This window comes from Phyllostomus hastatus, unplaced genomic scaffold, assembly GCF_019186645.2.
Source record: "Phyllostomus hastatus isolate PE091 unplaced genomic scaffold, TTU_PhHast_1.1 phas_scaffold_78, whole genome shotgun sequence".
NCBI classification, from domain to species: domain Eukaryota; kingdom Metazoa; phylum Chordata; class Mammalia; order Chiroptera; family Phyllostomidae; genus Phyllostomus; species Phyllostomus hastatus.
Window position 1 is genome coordinate 47,079,058 of NW_025334041.1, and position 22,824 is coordinate 47,101,881.

General features: G+C 38.5%; 1 protein-coding gene across 7 annotated transcripts in view; it reads right to left on the bottom strand.

Moving 5' to 3' along the window:
• Window positions 1–22,824, bottom strand: part of SRPK2 (SRSF protein kinase 2) — a 243,460-nt gene that overhangs the window by 26,596 nt on the left and 194,040 nt on the right. For all 7 annotated transcript variants that reach the window (XM_045828334.1, XM_045828327.1, XM_045828329.1 and 4 more), the window contains 4 exons: window positions 17,948–18,056; window positions 17,193–17,280; window positions 16,872–16,959; window positions 11,745–11,851 (listed from right to left, as the gene is read on the bottom strand). In XM_045828334.1, coding sequence (XP_045684290.1) covers window positions 11,745–11,851; window positions 16,872–16,959; window positions 17,193–17,280; window positions 17,948–18,056 — 392 coding nt within the window. The remainder of the gene's footprint in view (window positions 1–11,744; window positions 11,852–16,871; window positions 16,960–17,192; window positions 17,281–17,947; window positions 18,057–22,824) is intronic.

The window sequence follows — 22,824 nt, forward strand, 5'->3', positions numbered from 1 at the left end:
TGTAGGATGTATCAATACTTCATCATTTCTTTTAATTGCCAAGTAATGTTCCACTGGATATACCAACTTGTGTCTAGCCATTCACTTGAAGGACATTTGGGGTTTTTCCACTTTTGGACTATTATAAATAGTATTGCCATGAACATTCACATACAAGTTTGTGTTGATACATGCTTTTATTTTTCTTCGGCATATACCTAGAAATGCAATTGTTGGGTCACAGAGTAACTCTCCACTTAGCAATTCAATGAATCGCAGAACTGTTTTATGTAGTGGCTATACCACTTTACATTCCCAGCAGCCATGTCTGAGGGTCCCGATGTCTTCATCACGGCCAACACCTGTTCTTTTTTTTTTATTTCAGTGACTACAGTGAGTAAGAAGGGTGTACCTCATTAATCTGCATTTCTATGATAGCTAATGATATGCATACATTTTTAATATTGTAGGAGAGGAGGTCCAAGTTTTCCTGGACTTACATATCCATTCAAGATGATTTTTTTTCAATTCTTTCCATAAACCATTATATTTAAAATAACGATCACGAGTGAAGGGGGAGACTTCTGGCAAGATGGAGGAATAGGTGGACGCACCGTACCTCCTCGCACAACCAAGAATAGAACAACAATAATTTACAGACAGAATATTACTCAGAACTGATAGATGATTTGTCTGAATGGAAGTCAGACAGCCAAGAAGTAGACCTGTACATCCAGACTGGTAGGGGACGATGAGCCCGGCGGGCGCAGGGCTGGCGCAGGTTGGCGGCACGCGGAGGTCGGGGAAAATCTGGCGCAAAATCGGCGCAACAGCCATCTGGGGCGCAAGAACGCAGCGGTGATCCCTGAGTGCGCAAGCTGCGGCTGGGGGACCCAGTGAGGTAGCGATTGTGGACCAGGGCAGAGCTCACAACCCAGGATCGCACAGAAGGGCTCAGCCCAGGAGAACGGAACTACCGCCATTGTCCCCTCCCATCCCTGCTCCGGCCCCCATATACAAAGTCACAATCTAGTGACTGGGGTGCCCAGCCCCGGTGAACATCTAAGGCTCCGCCCCCCCCACCGTAACAACAGCGACCAGACGGAAAAAAAAAAAAAAAAAGGATAGACAGGGAAAGACATAAGACATATTTCCAACAGAACAGATCAGTCCCCCAGGACTCATCCTTTTGAGCGACCAAGAAATAGCCAATCTATCAGATGCACAGTTCAAAACACTGGTGATCAGAAAGCTCACGGAATTGGTTGACTTTGGGTGCAATTTAGATGAAAGGATGCAGGTTACCATAAAAGAGATGCAGGAAGATACGCGGAGGAGAGCCAATAGTGAAAGGAAGGAATCTGAGTCTCAAAACAATACAGTGGACCAGAAGGAAGATAGAATCAACCAAGCAGGAAAGCATGATGAAATAAGAATTCAAAAAATCGAGGAAAAGCTTAAGAGCATCCAGGACACCTTTAAACGTTCCAACATCCGAATTATAGGGGTACCAGAAGGGGAGGAGCAATAAGTGGAAAAGTTATTTGAACAAATAATGATTTTTTTCAATTCTTTCCATAAACCATTATATTTAAAATAACGATCACAAGTGAAGGGGGAGACTTAGCAAAAGGAGAACTTCCCCAATCTGGCAAAGGGAACAGCCTTCCAAGAAATCCAAGAAGCTCAGAGAGCCCCAAAGAAGTTGGACCCAAGAAGAAACACACCAAGGCACATCATAATTACATTAGTCAAGGTAAAAACGAAGGAGAGAATCCTAGAAGCAGCAAGAGATAAGGGGACAGTAACCTACAAAGGAGTTCCCATCAGACTGTCAGCTGATTTCTCAAAAGAGACCTTACAGGCAAGAAGGGGCTGGAAAGAAATATTCCAAGTCATGAAAGACAAGGACCTACATCCCAAATTGCTCTATCCAGCAAAGCTCTCATTTAGAATGGAAGGGAAGATAAAGTGCTTTTCAGATAAGGTCAAATTAAAGGAGTTCATAACCACCAAGCCCTTATTTTATGAAATGCTAAAGGGACTTATCTAAGAAAAGAAGATAAAAAAAAACATGTATAGTAAAAGGACAGCAAACTCACAATTATTAACAACCACACCTAAAGTAAAACCAAAAGAAACTAAGTAAACAACTAGAACAGGAACAGAACCACAGAAATGGAGGGCACATGGAGGGCTAGCAGCAGGGGGGGTGGGAGGAGGAGAGGGGGGAAAAGGTATAGAGAATAAGTAGCATAGAATGTAGGCTGAAAATAGATAGGGGGAGGGCAAGAATAGTACGGGAACTGTAGAAGCTAAAGAACTCATAAGTATGACACATGGACATGAACTAAAGGGGGGAACGTGGGTGGGAGAGGGGGTACAGGGTGGAGGGGAGAGAAGGGGGAAATGGGACAACTGTAATAGCATAATCAATAAAATATATTTTAAAAATACCTAAAAAAATAAATAAAATAAAATAAAATAACGATCACAATAAAAAATAAAGAAAATAAAAATATAGATCATGTTCCTATGCATTAGAAATTGCAAATGCTCAATAAATATTGACATTTAATAAATATCATTCAAACATTTTAAGTCATACAGGGGTCTTGTCCACAATAGACAAGAAAGGGGGGAAAAGAGAAGCCAAAGATCAAATAACACGGCACTAGAAAGTGAGAGTTCAGAGGTTTCAAAAGGAAAATGGAAAAAGAAAGACCTGTCTCTCAAACAGGATGAAAATCCTTCAACTAATCTTTTTTCCCTCCTTGTCTAGCCCCACACTGTACTATCTGTTTGATACATAGCAATAAACAGAGTTCCCTGTCTTCATGGGGCTGATAGTCAATGCGTTATCACAGAGCTTACCATTTCATGCCAGGGGGATAGAAGGGACTGGCAAACAAAAAACAAAAACAAAACAAAAAAACAAGCTGAATCATAGGCACAGCAAACACAATATAATATGTGGATGAGTTCTGAATAAGCAGTGCCAGTAAATGTCAACGCTTTTCTTAAAGTATCTTTTCACCACTATCCCATCCTTCAAGTAGCCTTTATTTTTCCATTTTAGGATTTTCGCAGTTCTTGAGTTATTTTACCATGTGGGAAGCTGCACAGGTAAGAGTTCATGTGATTCACTATCCAAATGTGTTCATGGGCATTCTTTATGACAGTGAGGCACTCCAGAGGAGCAAAGTGTTCTCAGCAAGAATTTAAGATTCCAGATTTTAAAAATATTGCTATTGCATTCAACTGGACAAACTTCCCTTAAGAAGCATAGCTTATAGCACCTGACTGTAAAAACAAGCAAAAGAGTTCACCACTGAACAAATTAAGTTAATTAAGATAATGCAAATCATTAAAGGAAAGAAAACCATTAAGAGACATAGCATTAAAATACAACCTTGGTAGTCACACTGTTCCAAAACTGCTGCTCAATCATTCATTCACTGTGCAAGTTACTGCTAAGCTCATTCATTTACTGGGCAAGGTCTTTAAGCTATCTGACCTTCCATTTTCATGTCTATAAAATGGAGGGGACATATCTATTAGAAATAATCTGTGGGACACACAAAAACAAGGTATATCTTAGAGGAAGCTCAAAATAAGTGGTACAACTAAAGTAAGTCAGAAGACTTGTACTGACATTGACTAAATAACTATAACTCTGCTAAGTCACTTATTAAACTTCTCTAGTCTCATTTCTCCCATCTCTAATATGAACGGGCTCTGCTTGGTAACTTCCATGGTAGTAAAATTCCATAATCTGATTCCATAATTTCTTTTAATTCTATTTATTATACTATTTTAAAAAATCTTTAGCTATAAGCTAAGAAGAATGGCTTTATTTTTTAAAATGTCATTTCTGTTATCAGCCAGTGAAGTTAAAAGCACTAAAGCAGCCCAGAATCCTGAATCCAGCAATGAATAATCTTATAACCACTTACGCAGATTATGATGATGCAAAAAAAATTAAAATCAATGAATCAGGCTTCATGCTCAAGCATAGATTTCCTCTTGCAAATTATGAAAAACAGTTAAAGGAGCCTTACTTCATTTGTCAAATCATAGTTTTTCTTTCTTGCCTAAAACATACATACTTGGCCTCGGCAGCAGGAGGCAGCAGAGGCTGCAGAGATCCTTGAAAACTGAGACCAATCTAATCACAGATGGGCCAGAAACAGAGCTACATCCGCTTCAGAGAGTTAACACCCTCCTAGGGCGTGGGCCAGTTTTCTCCATGGAAGTCAGGCCTGCAGGGCAGCAGCCACGCAGAAGTGAAAGCAGAGCCCAGGGCTGGGAGCAAGAGAGGCCCAGTCCTTGGTCAGGAATTAACTAGCCAAGGTTGACAGCAAATTCCTTCTCTCAAGTTCAGCAGTAAAATAAGCAGTTTGGTCAAGACAGCCTCTAAGGTTTTTTTCTATACACTTAAGAACTGTACCAGAGATCATCTATTGCTGGTGTTAGCAACACAGATCTACTCTTTTCCACCACAGCTTGCTGGAAACAGGTCCCGTGGCCTTGCAGATAGAAAAGGAGGAGTAAGCTGAGAGTAATGTGGAGACTTCTCTCTTGTGTGTCTCCCTGGTCCTGCACATGCCCCATCCACAGCGATGCTTCCCCCAAATCCTAAACTGCAGAGAGAAACATAACCAGAGCAATTTTCCAAATTATTTTATGACTCCAGTCACAACATGGGGACTTTCTTCCTCCCCCCTGAACAAAGGACATGGTGTGGAGATCTGGCCTACCTCTCATTCTGTGTGGTAAGGCCTTGCTGATGCAGCTCCAAGGGAACCCCACCAGCAACCAGATGAATGGGCTGGGCAGCAGAGGCTGGCCCTGAGCAAGAGCACTTCAAGAGATACTGGTTCCTGGTAGACATGGAGGTGACACCAAAGGGACTCTCTGTAGCCCAGAAACTTTCTTACTAGAAAAGCTAAAGATTCTTACTAGAAAAGCATTAGATTCTTCTTCCTCACTAAGACAGATCTGAGATAAACTGTACACACTGCTTCTGACAAACATCACGTTAAACTGAATGGAGAAGTGTGGGAAATAGCTGCTACAATATGAGAGGACAAGAACTATATACTCCGACCCAAGTTTTAGTGGACACTGTCTTTGATCACCTAACGTGATCCTAAAATAGCCCTCCACACTCTGCTCTTTCTGACTAGTGAAAACTAATGAGAAAACCCAGCAGCTCTGCTTCTGAATATAGTCAGGAAAGAACATAAATCCACCGTGCCCAGCATTTAGGCTGCACAAAGTAATGAGTTGGGAAAGAGGCTTAACTCCATTGAAAGGGAGTGACTTCACCGTATTTGTTACTTGAGAACCCAACATTCTAAGGAGAATTCCTAGTAAAGAATTATGTATACCACCACACCAAACCATTCCAAGAATATAAATGTTTATCAATTTAAAATTAATCTTCTCAGCTAAAATTCAACAACATTGGCTTGACCATAATGAATTCACTGACAACTAAGACCAGTGGAATAATTAAAATGATAAGTAAATATTAAGTGTAGGTAAAATCCTTCAGTGACAACCGGAGAGTCAGCCTGCTGGGTGGAGCCACAGCTCTTGTTGTGTCTACAGGGTCCACTGCCCTGCAAGAGGAAGGTTTGGAAAACACTGTGTTTTAAAAGTCCCGTTAGCTTTCATATTGCAGCACATATTACAAATTATAAATTACCTCTTAAATAAAACTGAATGGCTATACTTTTAAACAATCGAATTGCCAGCCCTACTATTAAAGCAAAAACAAAAACCACTTACCACAGACACATGAATGCACACTTTTCACAAATGCATGCTATAATGGAAAATGCTCCCAAATCCATCTATGCAGACTTTTCACACATGAAAGACAGCATAGACGCAGAAGTTGTACACATGGAGTCCAACCTTGGCCCCAGCACACACGGGGACCGTGGGACCTGGGAGGCCTTCGTCCTGCCTGTGCAAGGCCTTCAGTGAGGTGCAGACAGCACCACCTGGGCCTCGTCAGGCTGTGCTGAGGACTAGCCAGCATAACACAAACAAAGCACTTACAACAGCGAGTGCCTGAAAGGGCATAACAAATGTCAATGACTATCATAACAGAAAATAAGAATAATTTAAAAATTCAGGTGACTTTGTAACAATACTGGAAAAACGAGCAGTTAGAAAGTCACCAAAATCAGGGTCTTGCCCTTATTAGCCTTCACTAAGTGGCAAGCAGTCACTTCTTCACAGGGTTTCTGATTTAAACCATAAAGTTTTAAAATGTAAGATGTCAGCCACTGTTTCAATTACATAAGAAAGTCAAAACTGCTCTTAAAAAACAGCAGAGGTGTTTAAAGAAAACTGTACCACAAATAACAAATACTGCCAACAAAAGCACTGCTTTTCCTCTTTCAGCTTCAAAAATAAAAGCTAGATATAAAATAGACCTCAATAAAGCTGACTTCAAAAGAAACAAAGAAATGAAAGCTGTGGGGCAAATAGACAACCACAGGACTCCACTCTTGAGGCCAGAGACACAGCAGGTGCCCGTGGGAAGGGGGCGGGCGGGGCAAGGCGCCACGCTGCCACCATAGCACACAGCACCGTCACCACATGCAGCCAGGATGGCGATTTTCTGACCGGGCACACAACGCCACCACGGTGAAGTGAGGACAGCTAAGCACTGATCAAAGCATTGATAACAGTGTATAGGGGGCCCTGGAAATGTAATCGATTTGTCATTACTTTTAGAAAATAAATAAGTGGTAACATTTCAAGCCTGTCAAATCACAGGTCAGCCATTCTATAAAGTCAGATTAAGAGGAACATGCACTTCGTCTTTCATTTAAGAAGCGACAGAGATGTGAAAATGACGACACATGACCTGTAACTCTGAGGTGCTCCGGATGCAGCTGGAGAGACATGATGGCTACTTGTTCTGGTCACAGTGCTGGATGCTTCTTCACACACTAGTCCCTCAGAATTAATCTCCACAAGAAAGCCACAAATTATGTATTATCATTCTTATTATACAAATGAGGAAGCAGACTCATAGAGACAAAGTAAAAACAGTTAAGTGCCAAAGTTAGAATATGAAATTAAATCTATTGCTAAGGCATGTCTAGTGGTTCTCAATGAGAGGGGGTCTTGCCTTCCTGAGCACATCTGATAAAGTTCAGACTCACTTTTAACTGTCACAACTGAGGTGGTGGTGGCTGATACAGTCACCTAGTGGGTAAGGCCAGAGATGCTGCTAAACACCCTACAATCATAGAACAGGTCCCTACAATAAAGAACTATCAGGTCCAGAATGTCATCACAGTGCCACGGTTGAAACACTTTGGCCTGTAAGACCCTGCAATTGTTAGGAAAGAACCAAATGCAGGCCACAGGCACCCTGAAGAGGGAAATACACCACTCTTAACTGGGGAGTATGAGAAGCCTTCTTCACAGAAGTGGTATTTTGGTTGACTCGTTAGCTAAAACATCGGTAGAAAAGAAAGCACGGTATTTTCAGCAGCCTAGGACAAAAGAAATTATCAAAGATGTGGAGCTAAAAAACAGCAAGGTGAGTACTCTCTCTATAATACTTACTACCAAAGAAAACTAGTAAAAATCTATGACTAAAAATTCTGGTACACTGGCATGTATTTATAAATGTTTGGGACATCTTTGCATATTCGTAAGAAATGAGTGATTTGGTTGACTCCAGGACGGAAATTGGGTACCTGAAAGACATATTTTAGAGCGGTTATGTGTATTACCTATTTAAAAAATTAATTAATTGACAAAAATCTGCCTGCCAGGATATAAGAAATGAACTAGGGTTTGTAAGGAAAAATTGGGCTGACACCAGATGGCAGAAGAAGGAAGAACAGTTTTAACTCTTATTGAACATAGGCCAAGTATGATTCAAACAAATTATACGCCACTTGGCAAAAAGCATGAACTTTAAAGCCATACCAGCTGGGTTTGAATTCCTGCTAGACCACTTAATACTCTTTAAGTTAATTCCTGACTAGGGGCAAGTAGCTTAACCCCTCTATGCCTCAGTTCTACTTACATGAAATCAGGGAAGTAAAAATACCTATTTTGCATTTACTGTGAGAATCCAGTGAATTAAAATTTGCAAAGTCCTTAGAACTATGGCACACAGTAAGCACTGAATAAATATTTGCAATTATTAATAGGGGGATCCCTTTACATCTTAAAAATCTATTAAGGATATTACATTTATTATCCTCATTTATTTATGATGAGATTGTGGCCTAAGGAGGCTAAGTTGGCCAAAGTCCTTTTGCTAAGGGACTTTATCACTCCATATATTGTTATATGAAAGTCAAGAAGGTTAAGCTTTAGACAACAGGCAACAGGAAACCACTAGAGGTTTCTATATGAGGAGTATGAATTATTAAAGCACAATTTCACTTGGAAAGGTAGCTGCCAATGGAAAGGAGACTGAACTGAAACAGGCGAGTAGAAGTCGGGCCAGACCCCAGGAGAGCAGAGAAGTCTACAAGCCCAGGAGGGTGGCCGCAATACAGAGAACATCAGTGTAAGAGACGTGGCACAGGAGGGACTGGAAAAGCACAGCCGGCAACAGAGCCACAGGGATGATGGGCACGAGGTCAGCTACACCTGACTGTGAAGGCGAAGGGGGCACATGGAAAGACTGTTAAAAAGGTGGCCCTGCCATGTCTTGTGTTCTAGGAAAGGACACACCTGTGAAGGTCTATTAATGAAGGATCTTCCCAGAATAACCCAGGCATCAGAAATACAAAACCCACAAGCTGAAATCAGAGGGAACAAAGGGACATTCAGGTACATAGATTATTAACAGGGAAATATGATAATTTACCACTTTGAAGCTAAAAGTTTAGGGAAAAATATCCAGAGTCCATAACAGTATTTTTCTTAAATAAACTTAAAGATGGGTTTTAGCCTAAAACAAAACTTCTCACAAATTCTAAAAGAACTAGTGTAGACTATATAAAATCAAAATTTCATCTTGTAATTTTTCTAGAACAGTAAAGCACAAGAACCCTTCAGTGTCCAAACCACTGTACATGAATCACAGGAGGATAATACATTCATTAAATCACTTCTTCAATCAGCAAGTATGCATTAAAGTTCCATCAGATTCCAAGATTTCACTTTTAGGTTTACAACTCTCTTACTGGGTTGCCCAAAAAGTCTGTATGTTTTTTTCCAAAAAGTAAAGGACACATTTTCCATTTTCACCAATAACTTTATTTATTTGGATATTTTGAGTATGTATGCATCTCCCGTGTGGTACAACATTGACTGTTCTCAATTGATGTCTATATGATTTGAAGGCTATCACCTTCAACTGGTCTATGCAACTGTGGAGCATCATCCAGTGACAGATCTCCAGCATGAAACTTGGCAAACCACTTTTGACTCATTCAGTTACACACACCATCTCCAAACACTGCACAAATCTTTTTTTTCATTTCTGTTGCATTTTTACCTTTCTTGAAATAAGAAAGCACACAATATGCCAAAATGTTGCATATTTTCTTCCATCTTCAATATTAAAATGGTTACACAAAAATTCACCAATTTTGATAAGTTCTTTTTTATTTTTTAAAAAGACTTTATTTATTTATCCTTAGAGAGAGGGGAACGAAGGGAGAAAGGAGAGAAACATCAATGTGTGGTTGCTTCTCACACATCCCCCGCTGGGGACCTGGTCTACAACCCATGCATGTGCCCTGACTGGGAATTGAATTGGCAACCTTTCAGTTTGCAGGGTGGCACTCAATCCACTGAGCTACACCAGTCAGAGCATTGTAAGTTCTTTTTAAAAATACACACTAATATGACAGCTGTCACAATATAATCTAAAAAAAATTGTTTTAAAGTTAAAGACAACTAAGGGCTACTAAAGCATTTCATGGGGGAAAAAACCAAATAAACTTTTTGGCCAACCCAACACTTGTTAAGAAAGGCTAGATTTTGTTTCCCCATTTTGGAATACAAGATATACATCAATGATTCGTCTGCTAATTCATTCTCTTGCACAGCTGAGCTCAAGTTGTGGTGACTTAGTCACCTTGGACTACAATAAACATCTTTGAAAGTACAGGGGTTCAAGGGAATAATATCAGTAGAACCTGTATGAAATATATGCATGATGGTATTTCTAAAATTACTTATTTTTATTATAATATGTAAATCTTTTTATATTTTTAGGGTTTAATCAAAGATAATTAAGAATTTTTTTAGAGTTTTGACAAGGTGATAGTTTCAAAGTTGCTACTAATATAAATACTAAAGTGGCATTTGGGGATCAAGTAACTCCAAGCAACATATTAGTTTTCCCCCAACCACATATCTTGTAAAGGAAAAGTATTGTTTTTTTTACATGAGATATTAGCCATGTTAAAATAATGAATTAAAATGCTACTATCCAAAATCTGAAAGGGAACAGACATGTAAGTAAACAAAAGCTACCCAGAAGCCTATAGTAGGCATGAGCAGGCACTGAACAGAATGCTGCATATCAGCACCTCACTGAGTAGGCCAATGCAGAAAGCCCTTCTGTCTCCAACCCCTCTCCTGAAGTATCATCTATAATATTGGAAGACAAGCCGCCAATTTATAATATATAAAAGGAAAGAAAATAAAGAGATGAATACACAGGCTGAATAAACATAGTTACCTACACACAATTTCAAAAGCAAGATATAGGATGCTTTCATTAAACAAATTTTATCAAGTTATTTTATTAAATGGTTTTAAAACCTACTTATACACATGTATGGAAATATTATGTACAATTGTTAAGAAGGTTCTTTAATAGGCCCCTTCCTTCGGGATTTACAATTGTAAATCATTTCCTGATTCTTTTCCTATTTAAGATTTTGGACAAAGGCCTCTATTTCAGGTCTGGAACCCTCAGGCAGATCTAGTTCGAGATGCAGACCTGGGGGAAAGGGACTAGCTCCAAACCACTTAGTCCTCTTCTCCAGCAAACCAAAGAACCTCCTTGATCTATACATTACTCTGAAGGGGTAAATCCACAGTAATTACCTATTATACCAGAATAGGTAACCCAGGATAAGTCATTATCTGCAACATTCCTAATTTTAGGCTGTAAGGGCAATGAGTGGAATACAGTGACATATTCCATACAGAAAGATGAATCTGGTAAATTCTAAATAGGAGACCTTCCACATATGTATACTTCCATTTTACAAATACTTGCTAGAGCATCAGTACTGAACCAGACTCCAGTTGAACATTTCCTTTTGTCAAAGCAATTGAACAAAACAGAAATCTAATGTAGTACTCCCTATGTAACAAATATTCCTTATTATCTGTCATTTACTGTCTTCCAATATCTAGAAACAGCAGATAAACACACATTTTTTATTTCTTTTGAATTAGTTTCTAAGGAACGAAGGGGGACACTTTATAATATAATACAGGATAAAACAAGTTTTCACTACACCATATCACTACTTTAAAAAGATCAATATGCCCAAAGAAATGTGTGCCTGATATTTACTTATTCCTTCCTTTACAAAACAGAATGGCATATCATTAAATATAAAACTGATTTAATGAGTTCAAAATGTTATGTACTATAATATATATGTCTATGGTTTAAAAACAAAAATTATATATACTAAAGTATATATGTACTTGTGTGTTTTAAAAAAACAAAACAGGAATTCATGTTGAAAGTCTAGCCAGTTAGATACTGGGTGTGGGGCTGCCCTCGTGAGCCTCACCTGTCGAATGATGCTCTTCACACAACGTACTGGAAGGCCTTGATAGTTGGACTTGATGATCCACTTGAGGAGATGGTGGCCAAGCACTTCGAAGACCATGCAGACATCTGAGACCTGGGGTTAAGGATCACTTGTGGATACATTTCCTAGAGTGATACAATTAGTAAAAGCAGCATCACCATGGCAACATCAATACTTTCAATAATATCAAAAGTGGTAATTTGCTATTTCCCATCTAAATAAAACAATCTAACGTTTACTAAGTACATATTATGTGCCATATATGATTTAATGTGTACTTTTAACAACCTTAGGAAATAATGTACTAACCTCCACACAGAAACAAGGAGAGCAAGCCTCGGCTGAAAGAACTGTCCAGTGCTACAGTCTGAAGGTGGCAGCACCATGAATCAACCCCACACTCCCCTGTGCTCTCCTGCATCTTAGCACACTCCTCTAGGATAATCAGCCTTAGTGAAAATGAGCAAGACTAGAACCTCACAGTAATTAATAAGAAATAAAATCAAAACTACCATCTTAAATGTCCTTCCTGCCTGCATAAATTTCTACTCTGTAGATCACATGAAACACTTTATAAAATAGAAAATTACCAAACACAGGGAAGACGTTTAATCTTTACCTTCAATAGTATCTTTCACAGTGTAACTAGATCGATTTTAATACTATAGGCAATTTTTAAAAATGTACAATGACAATTTAAGACATGGTATTAAGACCAACCTATAATAATGAAATCTAAGGATCCTGGGGATTTTTTAAAAACAAAAATTCTGCCAACCACTGACACTCCAGGACTATGGCCCACCATACAAATATGTTTATGTCATTAATACAGGAAGATTTAAAATGGCTCTGAAGCCATCTGAGAATATTTTACTCATCCCTGGAAGCCTATAGATAGGTCATTAAAGAAGGTTAGTTGATTTAATGTTTTACAATACCTACATCATCAGAATAACTACTACTTTAAATATTTTTAAGAAACGTATTTCTACAATGGTGGAGAAGATGTGAACTACGGATTTATTTATTTATTTATTTATTTTTAAAGATTTTATTTATTTATTTTTAGAGAGGGAAGGGAGGGAGAAAGAGAGAGAGAAACATCAATGTGCGGTTGCTGGGGACCTGGCCTGCAACCCAGGCATGTGCCCCACTGGGAATCGAACCTGTGATGCTTTGGTTCGCAGCCCGAGCTCAATCCACTGAGCTACACCAGCCAGGGCTGAACTACAGATTTATGTACAGACAATCTAACACCAGAAATTTCTAAATATTTCCCAGGCATATTACAAACAGTGGCAAACTAAGGACTGCACTTAGTAACAGACACAGAGCCAAAGCCCAGGATTTCTAAATGACCGACCTACATCATCTCAATCCACTGACAAATCTAAACTGTGATGGTTTCTTATTTCACAGTATGAACAGTCACTAGAATGTATATATTTTTAAAAACTCCATTTACCTACACATCAGGTAGATTCTCCAAAGAAATTACCTCCCCTGTCAGCAGTCCCAGAAACTGCCTGACACATCTGATGTAAGAGGAGGAGGGGCTGCCCTGCCTACCCATAAACTGGCAGGCGCAGTTGGAAAGCAGGGGCAGAGAAGGATGAGCTCTACCTTTCCATCTATCAAAAGGGGAAAAATGCACCCAGCAGTTGCAGAAGTGATACTGACACAAACAGTGAAGTGGCATTAGCAGTCACTGGTACCTGCTAGTAGCACCTGAGTCTGATCCCTAGAAGAAATGCAGACATACCTCGTATTATTGTACTTCACAGGTGTTACGTTTTTGTTGTTTTTTATTTTTTACAAATTGAAGGCAAGACTTCCTCTACCAATGAAAAGATCACAACTCACTTTACTGCGGTGGTTGGGAAGTGAACTGGCAATATCTCTGAGGTATGCTCGCACAAAAACCTCAAATATGTAGGATATGAGGGGAGTACTTCCCTAAAAAATGAAGACTTAGCAGATGAAGAAACAGAATGTCATTCTGCAGTTTAAGTTCAGATTCAGCTTTGTCCTCAGGCTTCTGGAGCTTGAGCAGGACAAACACCAAAATGTTGAATCTGTTCCAGACATGATGTAAAGATCAGGAAGAAGACCATGGCTCTTGACACATCCCTGGCACTCATCAGTCACAGGGCTCAATATTCCTGAACCTTGAGAGATGAAGGTATAGTAGCCCTCCCTTATCCAATAGAAATAAGTTCCAAGACGCCCAGTAGATGCCCGAAACCACATGCAGTACCAAATCCTATATGTACTATGCTTTTTCCTATACATATATATCTATGATGTTTAATACAGAAGTTAGGCAATATAAGAGATTTACAATAACTAATGATATCATAGAACAATTGTAATAATATACTGTAATAACTGTTATGTGAATCTGGTCTCTCTCAAAATACCTTAATGTGCTGTACTTGGTCTTCTTGTGATGATATAATATTGAAATACAATGCCTATGTGATGAGATGAGCTGAGGTGAATGGCATGGCATTAGGCAATTATAGAATGCAAGCACTATGACATCACCACAGTCAATCTGATAAACAAGACAGCTAGCAACTAAGGGGCGAGTAGTATATACAGCAGGGATATGCTAGACAAAGGGATGATTCAAGTTCCAGGATAGATCAAGAAAGGGTGAGATTTTACCATGCTACTACTCAGAAGGGTGCCCAATTTATGAATTACTTTAGGAATTTTCCAGTTAACATTTTCAGAATGCAGGTAAAAACCTCAGATATGGGGGGACTGATGTATCACCTGCCTCAGGAAAATAAAAGGCTATCTTAGAGGATCCAACAGGAAAATATGGAAAGAGCACTACCAATACTACCTGGATAAAATGTAGTATCTCTTCTTTCCATTTATGCTATCAGCTCAGTCCTATTGATCCCGGATTACTCCACCGTCACTGACCAGAGGCTGCCCTTTATCAATGCCCCAGGCAGAGGGAGGGTGAAGAGAACACTTTCCACAACCCCTAATCACCACCTCCTGAGCACCCCACCCGCCCCCACTAACTAACAAGAATGCAAACTTACCAACCAGTAACCCAATCAAAAGTGATAATCTCAAAAAAAAAAAAAAAAGGGGGGGGGAGGGTCATAAGACACCTTTAGTTCTACCTTCTTACTAGACACATTTCTAATAGGACCTAGAGTTGGAACAAAGCCCTCTCTATTTTAAAAGCAAAAAGAACTAACATTACCACTAAGAAACTTCATCTTTCAAAAACCATTCATTTCCGGCAAGATAATTCATTTTGAGAAAATTAAACTATTTTAATGAAAAAGTTAAAAAAGTAAATTGAACAATTTAAACAATTAAAGCAAGATGATGTGGACTTACAAGGAAGAGATGATTCTGAGGGGAAAATAACCTTGTTTGTTGGAATGTGATTCGGGCAAGTCTTTAAAAAAGTCCTTTTTCCATTACACAGGAATTTTGTATCAAACATGACATAATACCAAGAAATTACTTTTATTTTATTTGATGAGTTTTGTGATCTTTTTAAGTCTGTATGTTTTTCAAAGATGCAAATGTCAGTTTGCATCTTTGAAATAAAAGAATATGACTTCTAGGATTTGTTTTGAAATAATTCACAAGAGATAAAGGGTATATAAAGGACTATAGCCAGACAATGATAACTACTGAATTTGGGTGATAGAGTTACAGAAATTCACTGTAGTACCCTCTCTAATTTTATGCATGTCAAGAACTTTACATTATAAACATTTCTGAAGAAAAACAATGAAGGTCTCTTTCTACTAAGGACTGGCCTATGTCAGATTTAATAACAAGTATAGAAAATGTATCACTTTGAGACAGGTTGGTAAACAGGGACAAATGGGATAGGAAAATGAGACAGGTAGTTAACTGGCCAAGCAGTTTACGGGCCTTCCAGTAAATCCCAAAATCCTATCTTCTGTAACCAAGGACAATAAGAGTAAATAGTTTATACATCTCTTCCCCAACAAAGGTTAACAGCTTAAATCACCTTACTCAGAGAGGTAGATAGTAAAAATCCAATTACTGCCATTTGCCCAGCACACACAAGGACAGATGAAGTTAAGGGAATAAATCTCATTTTGGCACATCAGCATAAGGGTGATGAATATTCTATTGAGATCCTCTGCTAAGATCTCCCCCTAAACTCCCTCCCAGCAAAGGACAGAGCACACACCTTTCTTCCCCCACAGACCTGCATCTCCTAAACTCTGAGGGTCCCCATGAGACTTGGAACCAGGGAAGCAATGGACAGTGCATGGTAGCTCAATGGGGCCAACCCCTATCCTGTCTCCAAAGCCTCTTTTTTTTTCACTTCCCAGTGCGCCAAAGAGGCCCCACCAGACTCTCTTCTTGTTGCTTCTACTGTAAATCCTTCCTTTGTTTCACTATCCCCAGCTTTAATAAACATACTCTCAAAATCACCTGAACTCACACTGTAAAATCTTTTCTATACAAAGTCAAGAATCCACACACTATAGGCCAGCCCAAGGCAGACCAGCTCTGGACCGGCCACCTTTCTGGTAACTAGTTTCACCAAACTTCCCCAAGTAGACAAACAAAACAAAACAAAACCAACATACTTCCATATTTACCTAACAGAAAGATGGTACTCCTCAGGATCGAGTGTGACTTTGCCATGTTGATCTTAGCAGAGCTAGTTTTCCTTTTATTGACTCAAGAAATTCTTTGCAGCTACTGAATGATACCTAGCCTTTCTGTGCAAATTTTTAAAAGTTTAAAGCAAAAAGAAGTGCTGGTGTATGCTTTCATCTACCTCTGCCAAAATAAACTTCACTCGAATTAACAAAATAAGATTAGTAATTAATTCTATCTGAAAATCAAGTTAAGTGCTGTAAAAATAACTTTATAAGCTGTTACTACACCAAATACCCCAAAAGGCCCTCGCAGAGCACTCTAGGCCTATCATTCTACAACCCTCCGTGACAACACTAGAGGCTTGAAGTGGAGAGTGACACAGCAAGAGCTTGAAACATCCCCATTTTTCAAAAGCCTATAGAAAAACTACAGTATAATGCAGCCATTAGGAAGCAATAGGACTGTCAGAAAGGATATGTATTCCATTCATCCCTGAAATCTTGAAGTCATCAATTAGCTGTACTACCATGTCTTTATTTGGGTCACTGGGATCACTTTCTCGAACCTATGGAAAGAAAAGTGAATCAAGAACAGAAATGTTTAAGACTGAAAGTCATTTCCATTATACCAGCCAAAACAGTTTTAATATAAGTGAGATGGTTTTTAAAACAAAAGATTCAGTATTTGAACTTATAAAACATAAAATCAATGTCAATTTAGTAAAACCCAGAAAAATACCTCTGTAAAATTTTAAGTCATTAATGTGTCTTCTTTCATTTATAGTTTTGCAATACTTACACATTTGAGCAATTTTATTTCATCCAAGGCTGTCTCCGTATAATGCTGGGCACTCTTTACAACTTTCATTGCAACAAATCTTTTCCCCCTTTAAAAAAATGCAAAATTTAAATAATATTATAAGCAGAAGTAATCATAATGAAATCTATCCAATAAATAGATTTAATAAGCTTTCCATTATAATAGTGCTTTTCAAATTGTGAGGCAATAATTCACCACTAGGATAATGTGTCAAACCAATCTTTTTGTTTTGTGTTGCTTTTTTCCTTCATAAAAATAAACTAGAAACTGTTGTTCATCACATATAGTAAGGGTAAGTAATATCTTGTAACATTTTTGTTTCAGTATGCACACACACAAAACACACATATGTTTGTACTGGGTAGCAATGGTATTTTATGTTACAGGTCACAGCTTTAAAATCAGTCAGAAACCACTGATTTGAAAGGCCAATATGTTATTCTATATTTAAATGTTTTTCTGGTATGGATGAATTATTGGGGAAAAAATGATCCTGATGTAATTTAAATGCATAAGCCTCAGATATAAAGGCAGAAGAAAGTTAGTATTTTAAGATAACAGGAAAATGAACTCCAAACTAAGGGGGAAAATGTCTAGCTATGGCAGGGCAGGCCTGTGCTAGGCAGTTACGATGCACAAAAGACACAGGTGTGCCCCTCAGCCATCCCTTGTTGTAAAATGAAGATGTTGAACTAGACTAGGAGTCATGTGCACACATGACAAGGAACACTTACTGCATATCCCAGCACAGCCAGACAGTAGAGAAGTGTCCCCATCCTAGCTTCCTAATAACATGGTATCGGCCATTGAAGAGGTCTCCAATTTTCACTGGATGATAGCCACCTTTTATTAAAAAAAATTTTAATTTCAGAAAAACAGTAATAGAATCTCTTCCTCTGTCAGTTCTTGATGCCATTAAAGAAAGCTGTCAATAATAAAATCAGATTAAAATACATTTAATAATACAATGTTTTTCAAGAATATGTTTCATCAGAAAAAAAATGTCCATTGCCTTTTTACTAACTTAACACTAAAAGGAAAGAAAACAAAACTAGCATTGTTCAAGTACAAATTAGGGGCACTCTGCTAGGCACTTCATTCTCAAAACTACGCTCCATGAAGCTGAAGTAAAGTGAAATATGTTGCAGGTGTTTCACAGGCAAAGCAGGGGAGGGGCAAGGAAGAAAAAAGTTCCATTTGGGGAAACGAGAAGTTAACGCAAAGCAGATTTCTTGACCAGAGTGGTTTTCAGGGCCCAATGTCTTCACTCACAGGGAAAACCTCTGAGAGGAGAACATGCTGCAAATTCCAGGCGTATTTGCTAATGAAACCATTTCACCAAAGAACAAGTCACGTTTCATAACACAAAGTATTTAGGAAACACTGAGTAGATGGTGTTATTCCTACACTGATGAAGTGGGCAGTCTGAGAGTAAGTATTTAGAGCTAGAAACTGGCTCTGACTCCAAAGTCCATGCTCTGTTTATTCGCCAGTGAGAAACTGTTACTCCCTGTGTAACAACTGGAGGACTGTTTACAGTCAGTACACAGAGAACACTTGACGGCTCAACTGAAAGCCATTTATGCCCTGGATGGGCTGCTCAGTTGGTTAGAGCATCGACCCCATACACCAAGGTTGCAGTTCTATCTCTAATCAGGGCAAACGCAAGAAGCAATCAATGAGTGAAACAGCAAATTGATGTTTCTCTCTAACACTCAGGAACTAAAAACATTTAAAGGAAAACCCATTTACTACTTAACTGCATATTATTGCTAACCTTAAAGTCTCTAAATCTAAAAAACAATGTAATTATGCATAAAGAAAACAAACTTCTATCCCTATTGTATGTTTCAGACTTAAATTCTCAAACAGCCAAAGTATGTACATGTGAATAAAAATACAGGAGCACTGCTCAGTGTGATAGCCACATGAGGACAGCTGTTCCTTTGCTCAACGGGACCTTGAAAGTTGAACCACAGAAATTACCAGTTTAGTCCAGTTCTCTCAAGAACCCACAAGATAGCTAAGAATATTGTGGCTAAAAACAGGACAACTAAACAAGGGACATAATAATAATTTTTATACAAATATAAAAACGGAAAGTCCTAAACACTTATCCTAACTTTTATTTTGAAAATTTGACATACATTTTTCAAATTTATATTCCAGAATTCTCATATTCAAACCCCCAGATTGTTACAGAAAACAACTCTCCTCTGACCATTTTCGATCTCTTCTCACAGAACGGTAACGAGCACTCATGCTGCCAGACGGGATCAGGGCAGGCCATACTGGTCCACCCAACACCCAGAGAAAACGGACACTTCAGTAACTCTCAGAAAATGTTCCAGTTCCCTGGGATTAGCAATACCCCATTGGCCTGTAGTAAGGTCTAGCACACAAGGAATCCTGAGAACAGTCACAGACTAGACAAGGACCCCTCCTCCTTGTGCTGCTTCATCAGCAGGCAGCACAGGACACAGGATGACAACAGTGCTGGCCCTGAACCCTGCGCAGGCCATCAGGCAGAGCACCAGAGAGGGTCAAGCACTCGAAGATAATACGACTTAGGGGTCTGGTTGTTGTATCTGTACCTCACTATACTACTTAATAAAAACCACTAATGTCTCCTGTAAGTTTTCCTTTTATTCTTAAAAAAATAAAAATTATATTATATTACAAACATGAGAGAACAAGAATGGACTGCTAAGTAATCATTAAGTTCACTGCTCTGGTTTCTTCTCCAACTCCTATTCCTCCACTGCACCCAAGAAAACTATAAAGTTCTACCTATACTATTCATAAGGCTCTAGGGAAGACAATTCTAAACCTGTTTTTGGCTGTTTGGGGGGAACTGTTGGCTGAAAATAAAGAAGATTCCTTTTCCTTGCCAAGCAAAAAATAGGTTCAATTTGTAAGAGAGAATCAAAAGTTCAGAACTGTATCACAGACAATAGTCTAGAAGAATTTTAAGCAAAGTCCATTAAAGATAAAGTATTAATATAAATAATATTTTTGGCTGACCCCAGTTTCTCAGCCTCCTGATGGTGACACTTTCAAAAGACTAAAGAAAGATTTGAGAATCACCTCTAACAGAGTCATAAAAAAGGAACAGTGGTAAAAAGAAATTTGTTCACAAAATGATAACACAGGCAGATGTTAAGTCAGTGAAGACTTCAATACTTACTCCCTTTCCCCCAAATTAATAGAACAAACAGAGTAGCAGTAAGGATATGGAAGAGTTGAATACAATATCACCCACTTCACATAACTGACATTTCCAGGACACTCAACAGCAAATAGTATTTTCAAGTACATGGAAAATTTACCAACACAGACCACATACTGGGCCATAAAACAAGCCTCACTAGAAACTAAAAGATTCCAGTCACATAAAGCATATTTTCAGATGACAAGGAAATTAAATTAGAAACCACTAAGAGAATATGCCCAAACTGGGAGGAGACTAACACACTTCAAAATAACCCATGGGATAAAAAAGAAATCTAAAGGAAATAATAAAGATTTTACACTACATGAAAATGAAAATATAATACAGCAGAATCTGTGAAATGCTGCTACAGCAGAACTCAGAGGAAAATGTAGAGCACTAAATGCCTTTATTAGAAAAGAAGATCTCAAATCAATGTCCTCAAGTTTTGACCTTAAAAACTAGAAGAGCGAATGTAACCCAAAGTTAACAGAAGGAATAATCAATATATAAGCCATAATCAGTAGAATAAAAAGCATAAAAACAGCCCTGGCTGGGTAGTTCAGCTGGTTGGCAAGTCATCCCCTACAGCAAAAGGTTGCGAGTTTGATCCCAGTTCAGGGCACATGCCTGGGTTGCCGGTTGGATCCCCAGTGGGGGCACGTATGGAGGCAATCTATCGATGTTTCTCTCTCACATTGATGATCCTCTCTCTAAAATCAATAAACATATCCTCAGATGAGGATTTTTTTAAAGCATGAAAACAGTAGTGAAAAAAAATCCACGAAACCAAAAGTTAGTTCTTTGAGAAAATTAAGATAAAGCAATTGAGATAAAACATTAGCAATTTTTCAAAAACGCTAAATGTTAATTTAGCTTCCTCCTCAATGGAAGAGATGCAGGAATTCCCTCCACTATTCCTTGGACAATACTGTGTGTTTGGGAATTTCCGTAATAAAAAAATGCCACTTTTAACCCATCTCATTGCAAAGGTACGCTGGCGCGAGAAACCCTCTAGAGATTAGGGACTGGGTAATTCCAAGCACTTGGCAGCAAAGGAGAGAGAGGTTCTGCAACATGACCAGATCATGCATGTGGGTGGGACCCCACTTTTTCTAAAATAAACTGTAAAAATAGATTAAGAGGGAAAAGAAAATAAAAGCCTAGTCAAAGCCCACTCTAGATGCTTGGCATGTATGATGTCATTTATAGCACACAGTACTGGGGTGTTTCACTGTCACTCTCTCTGAACAAGTGGACCAGTGCAGGCCTGGTGAGGCCATGCACGGGCCCGGGGCCACTCAGGAAGGAAACACTGGAGTCAGGATTAGAATCAGGATTTGCCAGATTCTAAAACTCTGCTGCCTCTGCTATACCAAGTTTTGATGTTAATCCACCAGCTAAATTATGTCCCCTTTTTCTTCATTGACTAGAATTCTAACATGAATTAAATGTATGGTGCTGTGCAGGAACAGTAAGGAGCTCTGAAATAAATTAAAAACTCACTTTAAATATCAATTTTCTCAATAGAGGACAGTAAAAATACTGCCAGAGTTAGAAATGGTTTGCCTGCCAATGATTCATAAGAACCTATTATATTCGGCTTTCATAAACAAAATTTTACAACCAGTCTTTAATAACCATAATTTAGGTTACAAAACATGAGGATGTTACTGATTTAAAATTTTACCACACACACTTCCTAAAATTTGACAGCCACATTTCTTAAGTTGTGAAAAATGTTTGTAGATGATATCAAGTAAAAATGTTGAAACTAAAGAAAACACTATTCTCCTCATTAGTAAAGTACAATTTAAATCACACGCTCCAGTAGAAACATTAATATTACTAAACACAAAATGGAAGCAGGGGGGGAAAAAGCCCTAGAATCCACCAAAAATAAAAATAAAAATAAAAATAAAAATAAAAATAAAAAGCAATAATGAAGCCTCAGACACAACTATTAAACTTGAGGAGGAGGGAGGTGGTCAAAAGCAGTCAATCACAGAAATAGTCATTTAAAACTTCTTGCATGTAAATTAATCTCTATTACTGCATCAAATATTCCCTATACAACCAATGAATAGACAAGAGCTCTAGGGGGGAAACCAGAGCAAAGGACAATGCTCTCCACAACAGGGTTCCTATTTATCTATGACCTAAGGACATAACAACAAAATTTACTTGGGCGTAAGATAAATGTGATGGATGCAGAAAACAATTATGCAGGAGGGCTACAGAGATTTGAATAGAGTTCATGGACTGAAAAAACCTGCATATTTGAAATGTTAATCATTTTAAGCCTTTACCAGCTGCCAATTACTTACACAGATTTGTACATAAACTCAGGAATGCTGATTTGAATCATAGCATAAGCCTTTATTAGCTATGTGACACTGA